General features: G+C 53.0%; 1 protein-coding gene across 12 annotated transcripts in view; it reads left to right on the top strand.

Annotated features, from left to right (window-relative positions):
• LOC144719540 (polyamine-transporting ATPase 13A3-like) overlaps nt 1-18286 on the top strand; it is an 83515-nt gene that overhangs the window by 37210 nt on the left and 28019 nt on the right. For 11 of the 12 annotated variants that reach the window (XR_013585608.1, XR_013585609.1, XM_078595569.1 and 8 more), the window contains 17 exons: nt 1215-1372; nt 2591-2779; nt 3139-3200; nt 4135-4285; nt 4729-4878; nt 6913-6930; nt 7559-7712; nt 8111-8231; nt 9849-9973; nt 10431-10591; nt 11497-11598; nt 12899-12978; nt 14088-14130; nt 15038-15147; nt 15611-15707; nt 17573-17645; nt 18044-18221. Coding sequence is in view for 10 of the 12 variants with exons in the window: in XM_078595569.1 (XP_078451695.1) it covers nt 1215-1372; nt 2591-2779; nt 3139-3200; nt 4135-4285; nt 4729-4878; nt 6913-6930; nt 7559-7712; nt 8111-8231; nt 9849-9973; nt 10431-10591; nt 11497-11598; nt 12899-12978; nt 14088-14130; nt 15038-15147; nt 15611-15707; nt 17573-17645; nt 18044-18221 (1972 nt within the window). In the remaining 2 variants the exon portion in view is untranslated. The remainder of the gene's footprint in view (nt 1-1214; nt 1373-2590; nt 2780-3138; nt 3201-4134; nt 4286-4728; nt 4879-6912; nt 6931-7558; nt 7713-8110; nt 8232-9848; nt 9974-10430; nt 10592-11496; nt 11599-12898; nt 12979-14087; nt 14131-15037; nt 15148-15610; nt 15708-17572; nt 17646-18043; nt 18222-18286) is intronic. The other variant, XM_078595562.1, reaches the window with a different exon arrangement.

Below are 18286 nucleotides of genomic sequence, written 5' to 3'. Positions count from 1 at the left end.
GACCGTATCTACCGCTGCCGCCCCTACCGCTACCGCTCCTACCGCTACTGCTGTCTGCTGCTACCACCATCACCCTCTCCCGCTACCGCCCTCTACCATTACCTTGGTCCCAGTATCCGCTAGTACCTGTGTTTGTGTGTGTGGGAGAGGTTGTGGGGAGTGGTTTGATTCTCAGCCGTAGCTAACATCACAGGTAAGTGACATCACGGTCCTGGGCCTCTCCTAGGTTAACTCGGCATAAAATGAGTACTCGCTGCAGTATGTAAACATCAGCACTGGGGGAGACCAAAGCAGTTTAGTCTGGTGATGGCCATTCCTCCCTCTCATGCCCAATGCCAGCCTTCATAGGTGCTCACTCACAGCACATGCCTGAACAGTGTTGGTTACGTGAGGATCTTTATCTTTTGCGTGTACGTATTTGCGTGTTAATGCTCTTCTTTAAGCGCGTGCGTCTGTGTACACACGTGCACGCTTGTGTGGGCCTTTCCTGGACTTGCCAGTACGTCTTAGACACTTTTCATGGCCAGAGAGAAATGCACCTCGTCTGACACAAGAGCTGTCACGATGTCACCACCACCTCGTGTGTTAATGCTGTTTCGTGTGCGCATGTGACTACATAGGTGAGTGTGCCCGCATATGCATGTGTACACGTGGGGAGCAGAAGTGTAGTGGTTAGCACTGGGGAGACAAAGGCAACAACAGGGCAGAGGTCGCAATCGGGTACCCGATACCCGTATCCTACCCGATACCCAGCTACCCGTACCCGGCCGGGTACGGGTACGGGTACCCGTTTGCGACCCTGGTGCGGCCGGGTACGGGTATGGGTAGGCCGTGAGTCACTGGTGAGGAACCATTTGTCACTCATTTCCCAACGTCTTGTCTCTTCTCACAATTCAAGTTCCTAGAATCAACCCACCCGCGCCTGCAACATGGCTTCATCCCAGAGGTCGCAATCGGGTACCCGTACCCGTACCCTACACGATACCCGGCCGGGTACGGGTAGCCGGGTATCGGGTAGGGTACGGGTACCCGTTTGCGACCCTGGTGCGGCCGGGTACGGGTAAGGAATCAAAACCCGTTTGCGACCTCTGCAACAGGGGCTTGCTGCTGTCAACCCCACCTCCTGCGGCCGTGCCGGCCTTAATAGGTGCTCGCTAGCAGCACTGTCCCCGACGGTGTGTTAAAGGGGGGGGATGTGTGTACCACGCGTGCAGGGTTCGGCACGGCCAAGGGGCAGCTGGTGCGCTCCATCCTCTACCCGAAGCCGACCAACGTGCGCCTCTACCGCGACGCATTCCGCTTCCTGCTCTTCCTGGTCGCCGTGGCGCTCGTTGGCTTCATCTACACGGTCATCTCCTCCACGCTCAAGGGGGTACGGCTTGCACGCACGCACGCACAGGTTCCACACGCACACAGCTGTTAGCGAGCACCTATGAAGGCGAGCAAGGTATGTACGTATGTGGCCAACCGTGCGGGGAAAGGATAACAAGCTCAACGTAAAAAGTACTTCTAAAGAAATGAAGGGGTGGATGGCCAGCACCACGCCCGACCGCCTATGTATCCACAGTGCCGATGTTTACACACCACACTAGCCACTCATTTGAGGCCGAGTCGACCTCGGGGAAGCCCAGGACCAGTTTAGATATTCGTCAGCGATGTTTGGTTCGGATAATTTCACTGGCGTGGGCCGTGAGTGCGAATTGAACTCCGGGTTCATAGCACAGCGCACTAGTCCACTGCACTACCACTCCCCACAATCAACACACAAAGATCCCCCATATAGCCTTAACAGACTGTAGGGGCAAGTGCTGTTAGCGAGCACCTATGAAGGCCGGAATGGAAATGTTTACACACCGCACCAGGTACTCATTTGAGGCTGAGTCGACCTCGGGGAGGCCCGGGACCGGTTCAGATAATCGTCACTGGTGTTGGCCATGAGCGGGAATCGAACTCGTGTCGCCGGGTTCATAGCGCAGTGCGCTAACCGCTACCACTACCGCTCCCCAACACACAGACACCAACACACCACAGCTTGCGCGCACAAACCTTGTACACACAACTCACACGTAGAGCACGCTTGTACACACAACTCGCACAGCGCACGGGAGGCTCACCATCTTATCACTCGAATGTCCTCGCTCTGCTATGTGTCCTCTGCGAGCTTGTAGGCTTCTTTGCCCAGTGTTTAGCTTGTTTCCAACTCGGGTACCATCTGTGCACGTTTCTCTACACGTTTCATGAGCACCCCTTCCGCTATACGTGTCCTCACGCCTTCCCTTGTGTGTCCCCGTGTGTCCCTGGACGTCCATGTGGCTTCTCGTGCATTTTCTTCACTCCCCGTGTCTCCCGTTGCGACCCGGTGTCTTTCTCCTGCATCCACATTTTTTTACTTCGTATCCTCGTGTCTCTTATGTCTCCCCTGTACGTCGCTGTGTCTCTCCGTGTCTCCCCATGTGTTTCCTTATCTCCCCGTGTCTCCCGTTGTATCCCTGTGACCCCCCCCCCCCCTCGTCACGCATCGCCAGGTCTCACCTTGTGTCCCCATGCGCCCCCCGTGTGTCCATGCCCTCCTGGCGTCACGCGCCCACAGGAGAAGGCGTCGAAGATTGTGGTGGAGGCGCTGGACATCATCACCATCACGGTGCCGCCGGCGCTGCCTGCCGCGCTCACGGCGGGCGTGGTTTACGCGCAGCAGCGGCTGAAGCGCGCGGGGATCTTCTGCCTGAGCCCCAACCTCATCCAGGTGTCGGGGCACACGCACCTCGTCTGCTTCGACAAGGTGGGAGAGGGTGGGGGGAGGGGTCTTGCGCGGGCGCGGCCATCGTGATTCGCACTCGCTTGCTTTGCTGCTCGATCGATCGCCCACTCACTCACCGCTCATTTACTCGCTCGCTCACATGCTCACACACTCATTCGCTTGCACGATCACTCACTCACAGACTCGCTCGCTCACACGCTCCCCCACTCACCCACTCGCTCACGTTCACTCGCTGGCACGCTTACTCACAGACGCTCTCACTCGCTCTCACTCGCTCATTTGGTCGCACACTCATTTGCTCACCCACTCACACGCGCACTCACTCGCTCGCGTGCTCACTCCGTGCATCCGTGTGTGTTTATGCCCTGCGTGCTTAACAGACGGGAACCCTGACGGAGGATGGTTTGGATCTGTGGGGCGTCATCCCGGTGGAAAACAATGTGTACGTGTGACCGCACGCACAACGCAGACGCACACGTGCCAATACTATCACAGCAACAATAGGCGAGACTAGGTTCTCTTATGAGTATGGTGACATCTGGTCGAATAATCCTCACGACCTTCACCGCTTGGGGAGGAGGCCCTTGTCCAGCAGTTGATTGACAAACGGGCTGCACGCGCACACGTGCTCCGACACAGTGTGTGCGCGTGTGTGTACGTAAATATAGAAGTGTGTAAATATGATGTATAATTGTATATATAAATGCGTCTGTGCATTTGTACGTGTGCGCGTGCTTTTGTGCGTGATTCTGTTTGTGCACGCGCGCATACGTGTGCGTGTGTTTAACTGTGTATGTATGTGTTGGTATGGTGTAGTGGTTCTTGCATTGAATTACAAACTTGGCGACCTTTGTTCCTTTCCCGGCCACAGCTGACGTCGCTGGCAATTGACATCGATTGATATTTGAACCGGTCCTGGGCTTCCCCTTGGGTCAACTCGGCCCTAAATGAGTACCTGGTGCGGTGTTTCATCATCGGCACTGGGGCAGATAAAGGTTGCCGGGCGTGAACGTGGCCACACCACCCCGTCGTGTGCCCTGCGCCAGCCTTCATAGGCGCTCGCTATTAGCACTTGCCCCCACAGTCCGTTAAGGCTACAGGGGGGATCGTTGTGTACGCCAATGTGTGTGCAGCTCCTCTTTTGGGGAGCGGTAGTGTCTTGGTTAGCGCACTGCGCTGCCAACACAGCGACCCGAGTTCAATTTCCGCTCACGGCCAACACCAGTATCCATATCACCACTAGGGAGACAAATCCGGTCGGGCGTGGTGCTGGCCACCCACCCCCTCGTGTACCGTTCCGGCCTTCATAGGTGCTCCCTAATAGCACTTGCTCCAATAGTCTGTTAAAGGCTATCCTGGGATCTTTGTCTTTGCAGCTTCTCTCCCGTGTGCACCGAGGTGTCGCACCCCGAGCTGGTGCACACGCCGCTGCTGGCCGCCATGGCCACCTGCCACTCGCTCACCCGCATCGAGGGGCAGCTCACCGGGGACCCACTCGACCTCAACATGTTCAACGCCACGGGATGGGTGCGTGTGTGGCGCATGTGTGTGGTGTGCACACTTGCGCAGCATGTGGTGTGTGTGTGCGTGCGTGAGTGGTGCGCGCATGCACAGCATGTGGTGTGTGTGTGCGTGCGTGTGTAATGCGTGAGTGGTGCACGCCTGCACGGTGTGTGCGCTCACGAGTGGTGGAGACGGTGAGCGAGAGGGGTGAGGAGAGGGGGTGGTGATGAGATCTGTGGTGAGATGGTGTGTGGCGTTGAGGCGGGTGGTTAGGAGGTCGGTAGTGAGATGAGTGATGAGCGAGGTGGGTGATTAGTGCAGTGTGTGGTGAGAATGTAGATATTGTTGAAGTGTATGGTGGTGAGGAGGTGGTGGTAAGTTTGAGGAGGAAGTGGTGAGGATGAGGAGGTGTTTGGCGAGGTGAGGATGTGGTGAGTGGGTAGTGAGGATGTCCTTGTTCCCTGTAGGTGCTGGAGGAGGCCACCTCGGATGAGAACGCCAAGTTTGACACCATCATGCCCACCGTGGTGCGGCCGGCCTGCAACCCCAACGTTGCCACCAATCAGAAAGCGGCGTGTGACGCCGACTCGGCCAATCCCAACTCGGATCCTGACGTGGTGAGTAGCGTTTCACTGCGCGTGGGAATGAAGGCCGAACGAGTCACGCGGGATTCATAACGACAGTAAAGGCATTTGCAGCCATTCAGAGCCACCACCACGGCCGCCCAGCTTTGGGTAGTTGCACTCGCGAGACAACCACGCAAGACAATCTCACTACCGCCGTATAGTTATGGGAAGATAATTCATTATAGTTTGAGAGCGTTTGGTTTTTATATGGAACTAGCGGGAAGTACCCGGCATTGCCCGGGTCTTAAAAATATTTGAAAACTACTCATAAAAATCTAAAAGCAGTGCGTACTGACTGTGGTGGTACCTGCTATGATTACAGCAGTGCATACTGTGGTGGTACCTGCTATGATTACAGCAGTGCATACCGACTGTGGTGGTACCTGCTAACACTACAGTAGTACATGCCGACTCTATAGCAGTATTTATCGACTGTGTAGCACAAAAGTACTCACCTGACAGAGTGGCGTGGTGAGGCCTAGTCCCGTGCAGAGCCTCCGGCCTTGCCTAGATTGTACAGCCGGCCGAGGTGCGTGAGTTGGTATGGGAAGCGCACAGAAATAGCACTAAATCGCTAATTCAACTTATTAAAAGTTGCCGGATGTGAAAAAGGAATAGCGCTTGCTTACCGCGGGGCATATTTTATTTAAAATACCAATGTGATAAAAATGAAACTCTTACTCAAGAAAAACAGAAATGAATAATAAAATAAAACCGATGCCACACATATAAAGGATTTATAGTGAAAAACTTTGTTTTTACGGGTTAATTTTTTATTTTTATGTGAACCCCACCGTTGGAGAGCCAATCATGTGACCACACATACCCACACACAAACCCACACACAATCCCACACACAATTTTTGACTTTTATATATATAGAAGAAGAAGAAGATAGATTAGCCTATAGTTTGACACACACACACATGAAACTGAATGCACCATTGCAGTCCCAGCGTGGATGAACATCCGTTTGTCAGGGCACGTGCGACCCCGCGGTATTTTATGACCATTTCTACCACGTCAAGAAATGTGGACAAATTAATTCCATCTTAATTACAGTCCCAAGTGGTTTGTCCAGGTCCTCTGGCTTTTCCCTCCAGATTTAGAAATATGCGTTTAGGGTATTTGGCTGCTATAAATTTCCACATGATGAGCCACTTCGTTGAGCTTCTGAAAAAGAGCTATACAGTTCAGTGGGCCTTACCTGAAAAAAATAAATAAATAAAAATTGTTGATTAGTTCAGTTCATGGTTGTGAAACTCCCTTCCCGTGGACTTCGAGGAGGTGCCATACCCTGGCCCTTCAGGAGAAGGCGAATCAGCAATTGTAGACTCCACCTGTTGCATCTGTATGGAATCGAGTGTTGCCCCCTCGCAAGTTTGGGTTTTCTCCGGGTAATCCTCTCAAAGGGAAAAAAAAAAACGCTCGTCGATTGCCTGACGGCCATGCAGGTCACACGGATTGTGTCGTGTTCTCAGTTTCGCATGAGTGACGGTGCTCCACAAACACATTCGCGACACCATTCACTCATTTTGTGCTTCGTTTGTCTCGTCTCGGGTGGGTTTTTTTCCGTACGTTCGCTGTTGTTTGTTCCGCTCGCCTCACGTGGTGGCCATTTGCAGATAATCTTCACCGAATGGTAAACGATCGATTCCTCGTGCAAAGCGAGGGAACGAGGGCAATGGGCGACGCGAGATGTTAACTACATCGCCTGGTGTACAGAAGGTCGTGGGTTCGGTCCCACACCTGACGTCTGTATATTTGGAGTTTGCGTGTTCTCCCCGTAGTCGAGTGGATTTTTCTCCGGGTCCACCGGTTTTTCCCTCCACATTTAGAATCAACACCACGCGTTTAGAGCATTTGGCTGCTAGACATGATCAGCCACTTTGTTGAGCTATCATTTGTGGCTAGGTCACTTTAAAAAAAATATATCAGCGTTGTATAGCTCAGTGGGCCTTACATGGTCAAATAAAACGTTCAGTTTAGTTTAATGGTAACGCTTCCTTGTCGTTGTGTTTTTAGGAAATGTACGAGATCTCGGTGAGTGACGTATGCGGCGTTGTCTCCGGGCGCCGTGGCGTCCTTCCTACTCCCCCACTCGCAAAATTAATTCCGCGAGCCCCCCCCCGCCCCTTCTTGCTGCCTCACGATTCACCTTTTCCCTGTGCAAATCACTTGCCCCACCAGTGCGCTAAAGGATGTGTGGGGGATCTTTGTTCTTGTTTGTGTGGGTCTGTGTGTGTGTGTTGATCTGTGTTGACAGGTATTCTGTGTGTGAGAGATCTGAATGGTGTGCGTGTGTGCAGATTGTCTATGAGATCAGTGTCTGTGTGGGGATGTGCGTGCGTCGGTTTGTGCGTGTGTGTGTGAGTAGTGGCATTAAGATTATATGTGTGTGTGTGCGTATCTATGCGTGTGAGTAGAGCGACTATGAGATAGCTTTGTGTGAGTGCGTGTCTGTACGTGTGTGCGAGGAAAACAGGTATGAGATCGTTGTGGTTGTGTGGCTTGCTGTGTATGTGTGTGTGTCTTTGTGAGTGGCTATGAGATTGGTGTGTGTGTGCGTGTCTGTGCGAGTGGCTTTGAGATCAGTGTGTGTGTGCGTGTCTGTGCGAGTGGCTTTGAGATCTGTGTGTGTGTGCGTGTCTGTGTGTGCGTGGGTGAGTAGAGTGGCTATGAGATCGGCGTCGTGCGCGAGTTCCCGTTCTCGTCGGAGCTGCAGCGCATGAGCGTGGTGACGCGCACGCTGAGCGCCCGCTGCATGCACGCGTACACCAAGGGCGCGCCCGAGACCATCATGCGGCTCTGCGTGCCAGCCAGCGGTAGCGCACGCACACGCACGTATATACACAGGACAAACACGTACAAAGACAAAAATCCCTCGCATCGCCCGAACAGGCATTTGGGGCAAGTGTTGTTAGCGAGCACCTATGAAGGCCGGCATGGCACACGAGGGGGTGGGTGGCCAGCACCTCGCCCAGCTGCGTTTGTCTCCCTAATGGCAATGTTTTCACAATACATCAGGTACTCATTTGAGGCTGAGTCGACCTAGGGGAGGCCCAGGACCGGTTTAGATAATCGTCAGCAACGTTTGGGCCTTGATTGAGAATTGTACTTGGGTCGCCGTGTACGTAGCACAGTGCGCTGACCGCTGCACCGCCGCTCTCTCCCTCCCCGGATGCCGTCTCGGTGACTCCGCTCTTCCCGTGCGTCTCCCCAGTCCCCAAGGACTTTGCCGAGGTTCTGGAGCAGCACACGCGGAAGGGGTACCGCGTGATCGCGCTCGCTCACCGGGCCCTGCCGCACAAGCTCAACTGGCACCGGGTGCAGCAGGCGAGCCGGTAACGCAGCCCGTGAGAACGTCGCTGTCATCGTCAACATCGGCATCATTGTCAACATCGACAACATCGCTATTATCGTCAACGTTTCCATCATCATAATCGTCAACATCGTCATCGTCGTCAATGTTGCCATCGTCGTCATCTTCGCCATCGTCGTCATCTTCGGCATCATCAAAATCGTGAGAACATCGCCGTCATCGTCAACATCGGCATCATTGTCAACATCGACAACGTCGCTATTATCGTCAACGTTTCCATCATCATAATCATCAACATCGTCATCGTCGTCAATGTTGCCATCGTCGTCATCTTCGCCATCGTCGTCATCTTCGGCATCATCAAAATCGACATCGTCAACATCGGTATCATCGTCAACGTCGGCATCAACGTCGCCATCATCGTCAACATAGCCATCATCGTCAAAATCGACATCATTGGCATCATCGTCAATATCGGCGGTCCTGGGCCTCTCCTACGTCAACTCAGTTTTAAACGAGTACCAGGTGCGGTGTGTAAACATCGCCACTGGGGAGACAAAGGCGTGATGTTGGCCGCATATGGCCTTGTCTGCTGTGTCGGTCTTCAGCGTTGTTCGCTAACAGCATTTGTCCCAACAGTCTGTCAAGCCTCTACTTTTGGTGTATTTGTTATTGTTTGTCGGCATGTGCACGTGCCTATGCCCGTGTGTGTGTATGTGTGTGTGTGTATGTGTGTATGTATGTGTGTGTATGTGTGTGTGTATGTGTGTGTGTGTATGTGTGTGTGTGTATGTGTGTGTATCAGGGACGTGCGGTCAGGGGAGGCAGGGGAGGCCAGAGCCTCACCTGGCATACGCCAATGAAAGTAGCTGTTACTAAAAGTAAAAAAAAAAGTATAATCAATTAAAATAAATATTAAGATTATTCCACCGATCTGTGTTATAAATGTAATTTCTGTACGATTCCAATCATTTTTATAGTCAAAATCGCCAAATTTGCGGACCTCCGCTGCAAATACAGGAAGAGACGAGAGGTGAGGCAGCGACGAGCTCAGCCTCCCCTCTGATTGCGCAACCCCTCAGTAACTGGATGGAGCGCGGGCAATAAGCGCGTGCCTGTTACTATCTCAGTATGTCACCAATGTAAGGTTTGTAGACACCTTCATTTCATGTTCTCGCCTTCCATACTCCAGGTAACTTTTTTCACGTATGTGTATAAAGATATTTAGGCTCGCTGGTCTCGTCATGCAACTGCAATGAAAAAGCACCAGGGGAGGCAGCTATCACATCTGCCTCACTGAGGGGGACGTGTCTAACACGCCCCCCCTCAGTGAGGACACGCCCCCTCAGTGAGGACATGCCCGCTCAGTGAGGACACGCCCCCTCCGTGAGGACACGCCCCTCCATGAGGACACGCCCCTCCGTGAGGACACGCCCCCTCCGTGAGGCCACGCCCCCTCAGTGAGGACACGCCCCCTCAGCGAGGCCACGCCCCCTCAGCGAGGACACGCCCCCTCCGTGAGGACACGCCCCCCTCAGTGTGTGAATCTGGCTCTAACATGAGCCAGTGCCTCCCCAGCCATTGACCTCACCGCACGTCACTGGTGTGTATGTATTTGTGCGTTCGTGCCTGTACGTAGTGACACGATAGAGAGCGGGCTGCAGATGCTGGGTCTCATCGTAATGCAGAACAAACTCAAGCCCGAGACGGAGCCCGTGCTGCAGCAGCTGAAGGAGGCGCGGATCCGGACCGTCATGGTCACGGGTAACGGAGCGGCACATGGGGACGAACGCAGGGGGGGGCTAACCACGACACTACCGCTCCCCAAGAGAGGAGCTGCACGCGCACATATGTAGACAATCCCCCGTATAGCCTTTACAGACTGTTGGGGCAAGTACTTTTAGCGAGCACCTATGAAGACCGGGAGAGTACACGAGGGGTGGGTGGCCAGCACCGTGCCCCGCCGCCTTTGTCTCCCTAATGGCGATGTTTACACACCGCACCAGCTACTCATTTGAGGCTGAGTCGACTTAGGGGATGCCCAGAACCGTAGCAGATTATCGTCGCGGAAATCGAACTTGGGTCGCCGGGTTCATAGCGCAGCGCGCTAACCGCGACGCCACCGCTCCTCACAAACACAAAACCACATGCACATACACACACGGATGCACGAACCCATGCCCAAACAGCCCGCTGCATTTTTCCGTCAATGTATTCACAGGCGACAACCTCCTAACGGCCATGTCAGTCGCACGGGATTGTGGGATGGTGCACGCCAGCGATGAGATCATCGTCACCGAGGCGACGCCTCCTGGAAACGGTCTCCCGGCAACCATCACGTGGCACCCGGAGCGGCCAATCGGCAACGAGCAGCCGCAACAGGTGGGTGTAGCCATGGTGCCAGAAATGGTGTCTGGCCACACGTGGCAACGTCAACCCCCCCCCAACTGCAAAAATCTAGCAGCGCACTCCTTCTGACTCGGCAAGGCTTTCCTGGGTGAACGAGCGTAACAGTAGGAATACAATGATGGGAGCGGCACTGATTGAGGTAACGTTGGCGGTAGCCTTGGGTGTGGGTTTGGGCTGTCATAGATATTTGTCCACGTAGATCAATGGGCGTGTGTCGGCCTCAACACGTGTGGAAATGCACGGTGTTGGCCATACTCCGACCACCACCGTGCATTTCCACACGTTGGCGCTTACTAACAGCGCCATCGCACCGCAGGTCACGACACTTCACCTTTCTGCTTCTTTCTTTGCACTGCTCCAATTCGTCTCTTCCCAATAACCTTGTTCAATTCAAGAAACGTGTCGACACTTACGACTTTGATAGTGCTGTTTGTTGGCCGTTTGGTGGTTTGGGCCTTTGGGCCTGTGCTCAGCAAGTTTGTGGAAAAAAACAAACCTGGCCCAACAGTCTCTGAGCCTAGATGGGAAGGTCTTCTTCTCATTGCGTGAGCACGTACAGTTGTGATTGTGCGTGCATGCGTGAGTCTGTGATCGTAAATTTTGGGCGTATGTGATTGTTCATATGTGTTTGTGATTGTGTGTTAGCAGTCAACGCGCTGCACTACGAACCCAGCGACACCAGTTATATTCCCGCCAATACCAGTGGCCATTATCTGAACTGGTTCGGGGCCTCCCCTAGGTCAACTCGCCCTCGAATGAGTACCTGGTGCGGTGTATAAACATCGCCACTCGGGAGACAAAGGCGGCCGGGCATGGTGCTGACCACCCACCCCCTCGTGTGCCGGCCTGGGGGATCTTTGTCTTTGTTTGTTCCACAGGGCTACGTGGTGAACATGTCCTCCAGTCATGAATTCCACTTTGCGATGAGCGGAAAGTCGTTTGCCATCATCTTTGACCACTTTCCGGACCTCCTGCCCAAGGTGCTTAGCACACTCTTACACCATCCCGCCCCACGCTCACGCCATACTAGACCACGCCATACTGCTCCACACTACACCACACCAAACTCCCCCACACACCATGCCACACCGCACCATATATCACACCGCACCAAACCTCACCACGCCATGTCATACTGCACTGTTGTACCTGATACACCCCACAGCATTGTGTCGCAATCACCCCACACCACTCCAGCGTACGACAACAAACCAAACCGCATCGCACTGCACCATCCATCGTTCTTCACCACCCCCGCACACGGCACACTGTACCACGCGTCGTTGGACAGCACGATGGCACAGTGGTGACTCGTGTCTCGTGGCAAGAACGACCTGGGTTCGATTCTGACTCGGGGAAGTTGGTATGTTCAGCCCCTGTTCAGCGTGGGTTTTCTCCGGGGTTCTCCAGGTTATCCTCCCATAGCTAAAAAAAAGGGCAATGTAATTGGTATTGGTGAAACAACCTGATGCCAGGACCCTCCTGAGAGTCTTTGGACTTGGTGTGGTTTTTATGGGTAGATCAGTCATTATTTTTATCTTAAAACTTCACCCGCCACGTCACGGTGCACCATACCGCACACTGCATCACACCGAACACCGTGTCACATCACGCCATATGCCATGTCGTGCCACACCACCCCATGTCGCACCACACCACACATCATGTCACGCCAGACCACACACGACGTCACACCACACCAATGCCCCACCACACAACACACACCATGTCATGCCACACCACACATGTTGTGCCACACCACACATCATGTCACGCCAGACCACACACGACGTCACACCACACCAATGCCCCACCACACAACACACACCTTGTCATGCCACACCACACATGTGCCACACCACACACCATGTCGCGCCACACCACACACTGCGTCACACTGCACGCCACGTCGTACCATCTCGCACACCTAAGTGTGGGTCGCGTTTTGTTGACTGCGTGTGATGTGTCTGTGTTCCGTCTTGTGAGGAGCGGCGACATGATTAGTGCACTGTGCTACGAATCCAGCGACTCGAGTTCAATTCCCACTCAGTGACAAATTTGTGAACCGATCCTGGGCCCCGTTTATGTCGATTTGGCCTTACATTTGTACTGGTGCGGTGTGTAAACATCAGCACTGGGAAGACAAAGACGGCCGGCCCTGGTATTGGCCACCCACCCCCTCTTGTGCCGTGCCGGTCTTCATACGTGTTTGCTTACACCTCTTTACCCCAACAGTGTTTAAGGTTATTCGGGGGGGGGGTCTGTCTGTCTCGTGAGCAGATTGTGCTGCGTGGAACCATTTTTGCCCGGATGTCTCCAGACCAGAAAACACAGCTGATTGAAGTTCTACAGGGCATGGAGTAAGACACGCACATTGTGTGTGTGTGTGTGTACGTGCATTCCTGTGCGTGCGTGTGTGCAAGTGTATGGAGCGGTAGTGTAGTTGTTGGCGCGCTGAGCTACGTCCGAAAACTGCGCACGTAAAAAGTTGTGCAGCGTTGTACGATGCAAGTTTTCGTGAATGATGCTGTATTCAAGAGCACCTTCAATTACACTAACCCAGCCCGCTTCGTGTGTGTTTGTGGAAGGATACATGTGTTGCGTGTATATGTATGGATGTGTGTGTTTATGTGTAGAGACGTAAATAGCGTCTCTACGGCATATATGCCGACTACAACTACAATTGGTACGTAGCTCTCGAGGGAGCCGACGGAGACGTGGCGGAGAAGCAGGCCCTCCAGCGCAGGGTCCCGTCGCAGAGAGAGAGAGAGGGGGGACGTGCCAACTCAGGGGAGTGAAGGGGGCCAGGAAACGGGGGCCCGGAGGACATGTGACGCTGGCTCCAGTCCCGTCTCGAGAGACCGTGGATGGAGCGTGGCCGGAGGCGGAGCGAGGCCACGCTCGAGGGGGATCAGAGGGACTGGCGGAAAGAGCAAACCGTGCGGCGTTGCTTCGGGGGTCTTGGAGCGTCGGTCGTTGAGGACTCGGTTTACAGAGACTCCTTTGGGGGTCTTGAGTAACCCCGAGTATTGTTAACCCGTAGCCCTGTTCGGTTGTGAATGCATCGTGGTGCCTCCAGAGTTCTGTGTGTGCCTCGTGAGACACACACTACATATGCATGTGTGTGTGTGTGTGGGAAGCGGTGGCATAGTGATTAGTGCAACTCTGACTCTCGCATTCCTTGATTTGATTCCCGCCCAATGTTAACATCACTGGTGACTTTTAACTAAACCCTCCCATAGGTCACCCGAGCCTTAAATGCGTACCTGGTGTGGTGTTTAAACATCAGCACTGGGGAGAAAGAAGTGGGCGGGCATGGTGCTGGCCACACGGCCGCCTTGTGCACCATTCTGCCCTTAATAGGCGCTCACAAACACCACTTGCCCCAACAGTCTGTTGAAAGCTCTGTGGGCTGTGTCTCTCATCTCATTCTGTACAAGTGCTGACGTGGCCATCTGCTGTTTCACAGCTACTGCGTGGGGATGTGCGGTGACGGAGCAAACGACTGTGGGGTGAGTTGACGCACACGCGCACATACATAATGCATGTGTACACACACATACTGCACGCGTACACACACACACGTACGACGCGTGTACTCTGACACGCACACACGTATGTAATCATGCACATCTGGCCTGAGCGGCTCGCAAGCAGAAGCTTTGCAAGTTCAAATGTATCGCAGCCAACTACTCTAAATGCACGTTGATTCTAAATGTGGAGGGAAAAACCAGACCACCCGGAGAAAAACCCACGCGACCACGGGAAGAACGTACAAGCTCCAAATATAAAGCAGGCGTCAGGGTTGGGATCGAACCCACAACCTCTTGTACACCAGGCGGGGTAGTTAACATCTCGCCACCGCAGCGCCAAGTAACAAGACATTGTGTTGAAAATCCACAAGACTTCTATATGAATCCTAGATTACTGCAATCGACTAACCCTTAAAAAAAACCTTGCTTCAAAAAAACCTGCATCAAACTGCTAATTAAGCATAAAACAATTGTAAGAGGAAAATCCGAAGTGATCAAACGACTTGGGAGCAAACAGTGGTTTGGTAGTGCAGTTGCGGATGGTGTTGTGTATGTAGTGTTATTGGTGGTACTGCTTTTAATAGCCTGTTGGGGCAGGTACTGTGAGCCGGCCTGCCGCACGAGGCAGCGGCGTGGTCCAGAACCACGCCCCTTGCCTTTGTCTCTGCAGTCCGAATGTATTCGCATCGCACCGGATACTCATTTTAAGGCTCAGTTGACATAGGGGAGGGCCAAAGTCGCTCACCAATGATGTTGGCAGTGGCCGGGAATCGAACCAAAGTTGCTCGGTTCGTAGTGCGCTCACCACCGCGCCCACCACTCCCCACAACTCGCACAGGACCACCACGGGGTAAGTGTCGTGCTGGCGGCGGCGGTTGTGTTGCAGGCGCTGAAGCGAGCCCATGCCGGGATCTCGCTCTCCGAGCTTGAGGCGTCCGTCGCTTCCCCGTTCACATCCAAAACGCCCAACATCTCCTGCGTCCCCACGCTCATACGGTAACATACACACACGACACACGGCACCACTCGTGATGCACACACAATACACACGGCACTCGGGATACACTCACACAAACGGCTTGCGTATAGGACACAGATACACGGTGTACCCTGCGGTACACGCGACACACACTCCCGTAACACGTGACATGGGACACACGGGATACAGAGGATGGACAGGCCACGAGAGATAGAGATGCATGCAGCACACGGACATGCACACGGGGTCAAGTGGGACTTTCATTGTTTCTGCACTGTGCTTCGATCCGGCGACCCGAGTTGGATTCTCGGTTGCGAACGTCAATGACGCGTGGTATCTGCAGCCATCCTGGGAATCCCCAAGGTCAACTCGGCCTTAAATGCATATCTGGTGCGACTGCTCGCTTACAGTACTTGCCTCAATGGTCTTTGTCGACTGTGCGGGTGATCTTTGTTTTTGCACGCGTGTGCGTGCGCGCAGGGAAGGACGTGCGGCTCTCATCACCTCGTTCTGCGTGTTCAAGTTCATGGCACTCTACAGCATCATCCAGTACCTGTCCGTGCTGCTGCTCTACTCGGTACGCACACCAACGCAGCTGCAGCAGCGCCATTAGTGCCCTGACCGCCACTTGCTCGCTTGCTCTCACCACGAGGCCGATACGCGTCACACACGCGCACTTTGGAACGACGGCACTCCGACCTTTCATTTCTTTGTCACGGAATATTTCCGTGAGTTGGTGGCACGTGACTGGTTGGAAGGCACAGGCATAGTGAAGGGTTATCTTTAACACTTGTCGCCGTCACACGGGGAGAGATGGTTACGTTCAGGGAAGCAATGCTCGTTTTTTGGGCAAAGACAACCACCCCCCCCCCCCCCCCGAGGGACGTCATCGACCCAGAAGGAGCTGCCACTTGTAAAACCAACACGGGTGAAGACAGCGGAATAAGGGTTCTCATAGCAGTCCCGATGGCCTAGAGCAACGCCGCCTGTTGAAGTCTGTTCAAGCGCAACGATCGGTGCTTTTAAGTTCAGACTCAAACCATTTTTCATCTCCAGCGCCCATTACTTCCAGTCCGGTTGTACGCCGTCCGCGCTTTTGCCGAAATTGATTGATTGAATGCATGCTGGGTGTGGTGTGCATCCATCCCAGAGTAAACAAACACTTTTGAAATTGTTGTTTTTGCAGTGATACGTCCGGTATGTGTTCAAACGCACTTCGACTTTCCAGTTGGTTAAATTTAGATTTTAGGCTTTCGTGACTGCAGGGATTCATATTCTTGGTTCTTTCGGTAAAGTCACGTAGAAGGGAAATAAAAAAATAGTAAAAATATAACAATAACATTCTCACGACATTTCGATTGCAACACAAGCAATCGTCATCAGGTGTGAAAGCCACAGAGACAATTTCAACCGAGAAGATGGATTCTGGCTTAGCAATCATTGGAAGGATTTGATAAACCATTTCGGGTCTTAATTGATTGTATTCACGCTTACGATGACTTTCAGACCGCATTCCATTCTCTTTCTCTCCCCCCTCCTCCGTTCCGAGCATAGATGGTTCGTCCGTCCGTCTGAACAACCGCCAGTTGCTGTCCGTGGTGCTAACGTTAAGACTTTACCGAAAGAACCAAGAATATATTTCCAGTTGGTTGTTAATATTCATTACAAATGTAATGTTGAAATATAACCTAGTGCACAGTTTAAACACTGCACAATAAAGTCCTGGATTTGTTTTCTTTTCCAATTTTATCCTGATTGTGCTTTCGGTGCCATGGGATGAATGATCCGTTTGGATCTCTCGCAGAGCGTCGCTACCCCCTCCGTGTTGGAGTATGGACCATGTAAGCAGATACCACAGAGCTACCTCTGAGATCCCTTCTAGTGTCCGCTGACCCACGCGGTCAAGGGCAGCAATTTTTCAGCCATCCTGCCGCCCAGGAGTGTTCATCTGACGGCATTCAAACTGGTTTTTTTAAATTCTCAAATCTGAAATTTTGCATAAATAAATGCGGATGCACATTTAATGTCATAGTTTTTTTTTGTTACTTTTTTTTATTATGCACTCATTGGTGAGTGGACCACACTTGAGAAACCCACTTTACTCACAGGCAGTGGCTGAACGCCGGATTCGAACCCAGGTATCTTAGCAGTGCCGGTTGAGCATCCCTGACCTCTGAACCACCCGACCACCTCAATACTGTTTATTTTAATTGAGCCCGCAACTGCAAACATAATAGACGGCATCTGAACATGCAAGCAGCAACCACATCACTATTATTGTTATTGCATCCCCTTAACACTGCCACCACGTATCCAGGACCTCAGGGCAGGGATGCTGATGTACCCAGAGGTTCTGACGCGAGGATCGTCACGCCGACAGAGAGAGTCCCCGCCATGGAACCATGATTAGTTAAATCTCTTTTCTTTTTTTCTTTCTTCCAGATTTTGAGCAACCTGGGCGATTTTCAGTTTCTCTTCATTGACTTGGCGATCATACTGGTTCTGGCCTTCACGAGTGAGTATCTCTATCCCCCCAGCACTATCATTATCAGCAACATCACATTAGCGCACCATCATTGTCGCAAGAATAATCTTCATTAATAACACTATAACCAGCACTCTAATCACCATCAGGTATCATCAGCAGCATCGTTAACATCAAGACTCTCAGGAATGGCGCAGTCAAAATTATTATCCTCATTGTTAGTATTGCCATCGGCAACATCGTTGACATTCACGGAGTTAACATCGTTGGAGAGGGTTAGTGGAGAGTGAAATAAAGGTGCCTGAAAAAGAGTGGGCGAGCGAATGGTTGAACGAATAGGTGAGTGAGGGAGATTATATTTAAGTGAGCGAGTAAGTGAACAAGCGCATGAATGAGTGGTATTTGTCTCTCGGCCCCCGCCCCCCCAGTCCCCCTGAACGGTGCGTGGCCGCAGCTCACGGCCATGGGCCCCCCCAGCTCGCTGCTCTCCGTGCGCCTGCTGCTGTCGGTGGCGGCGCAGGCACTAACGTGCCTCGGCGTGCAGGTGTGCGCCTTCCTGCTCACACAGCGGCAGCCCTGGTACCAGCCGTGGGCGCCCAACATCACGTGAGCATCGCTCGCGCGCACGATGAAGCGCACACAATCGTCCATGTGACCTACACGCGCACGCA

Source organism: Lampetra planeri, chromosome 6 (genome assembly GCF_965212315.1).
Source record: "Lampetra planeri chromosome 6, kcLamPlan1.2.h2, whole genome shotgun sequence".
NCBI lineage: Eukaryota > Metazoa > Chordata > Hyperoartia > Petromyzontiformes > Petromyzontidae > Lampetra > Lampetra planeri.
The sequence above is the reverse complement of the archived record's forward strand: the minus strand, read 5'-3'. Positions and strand labels throughout refer to the sequence as shown.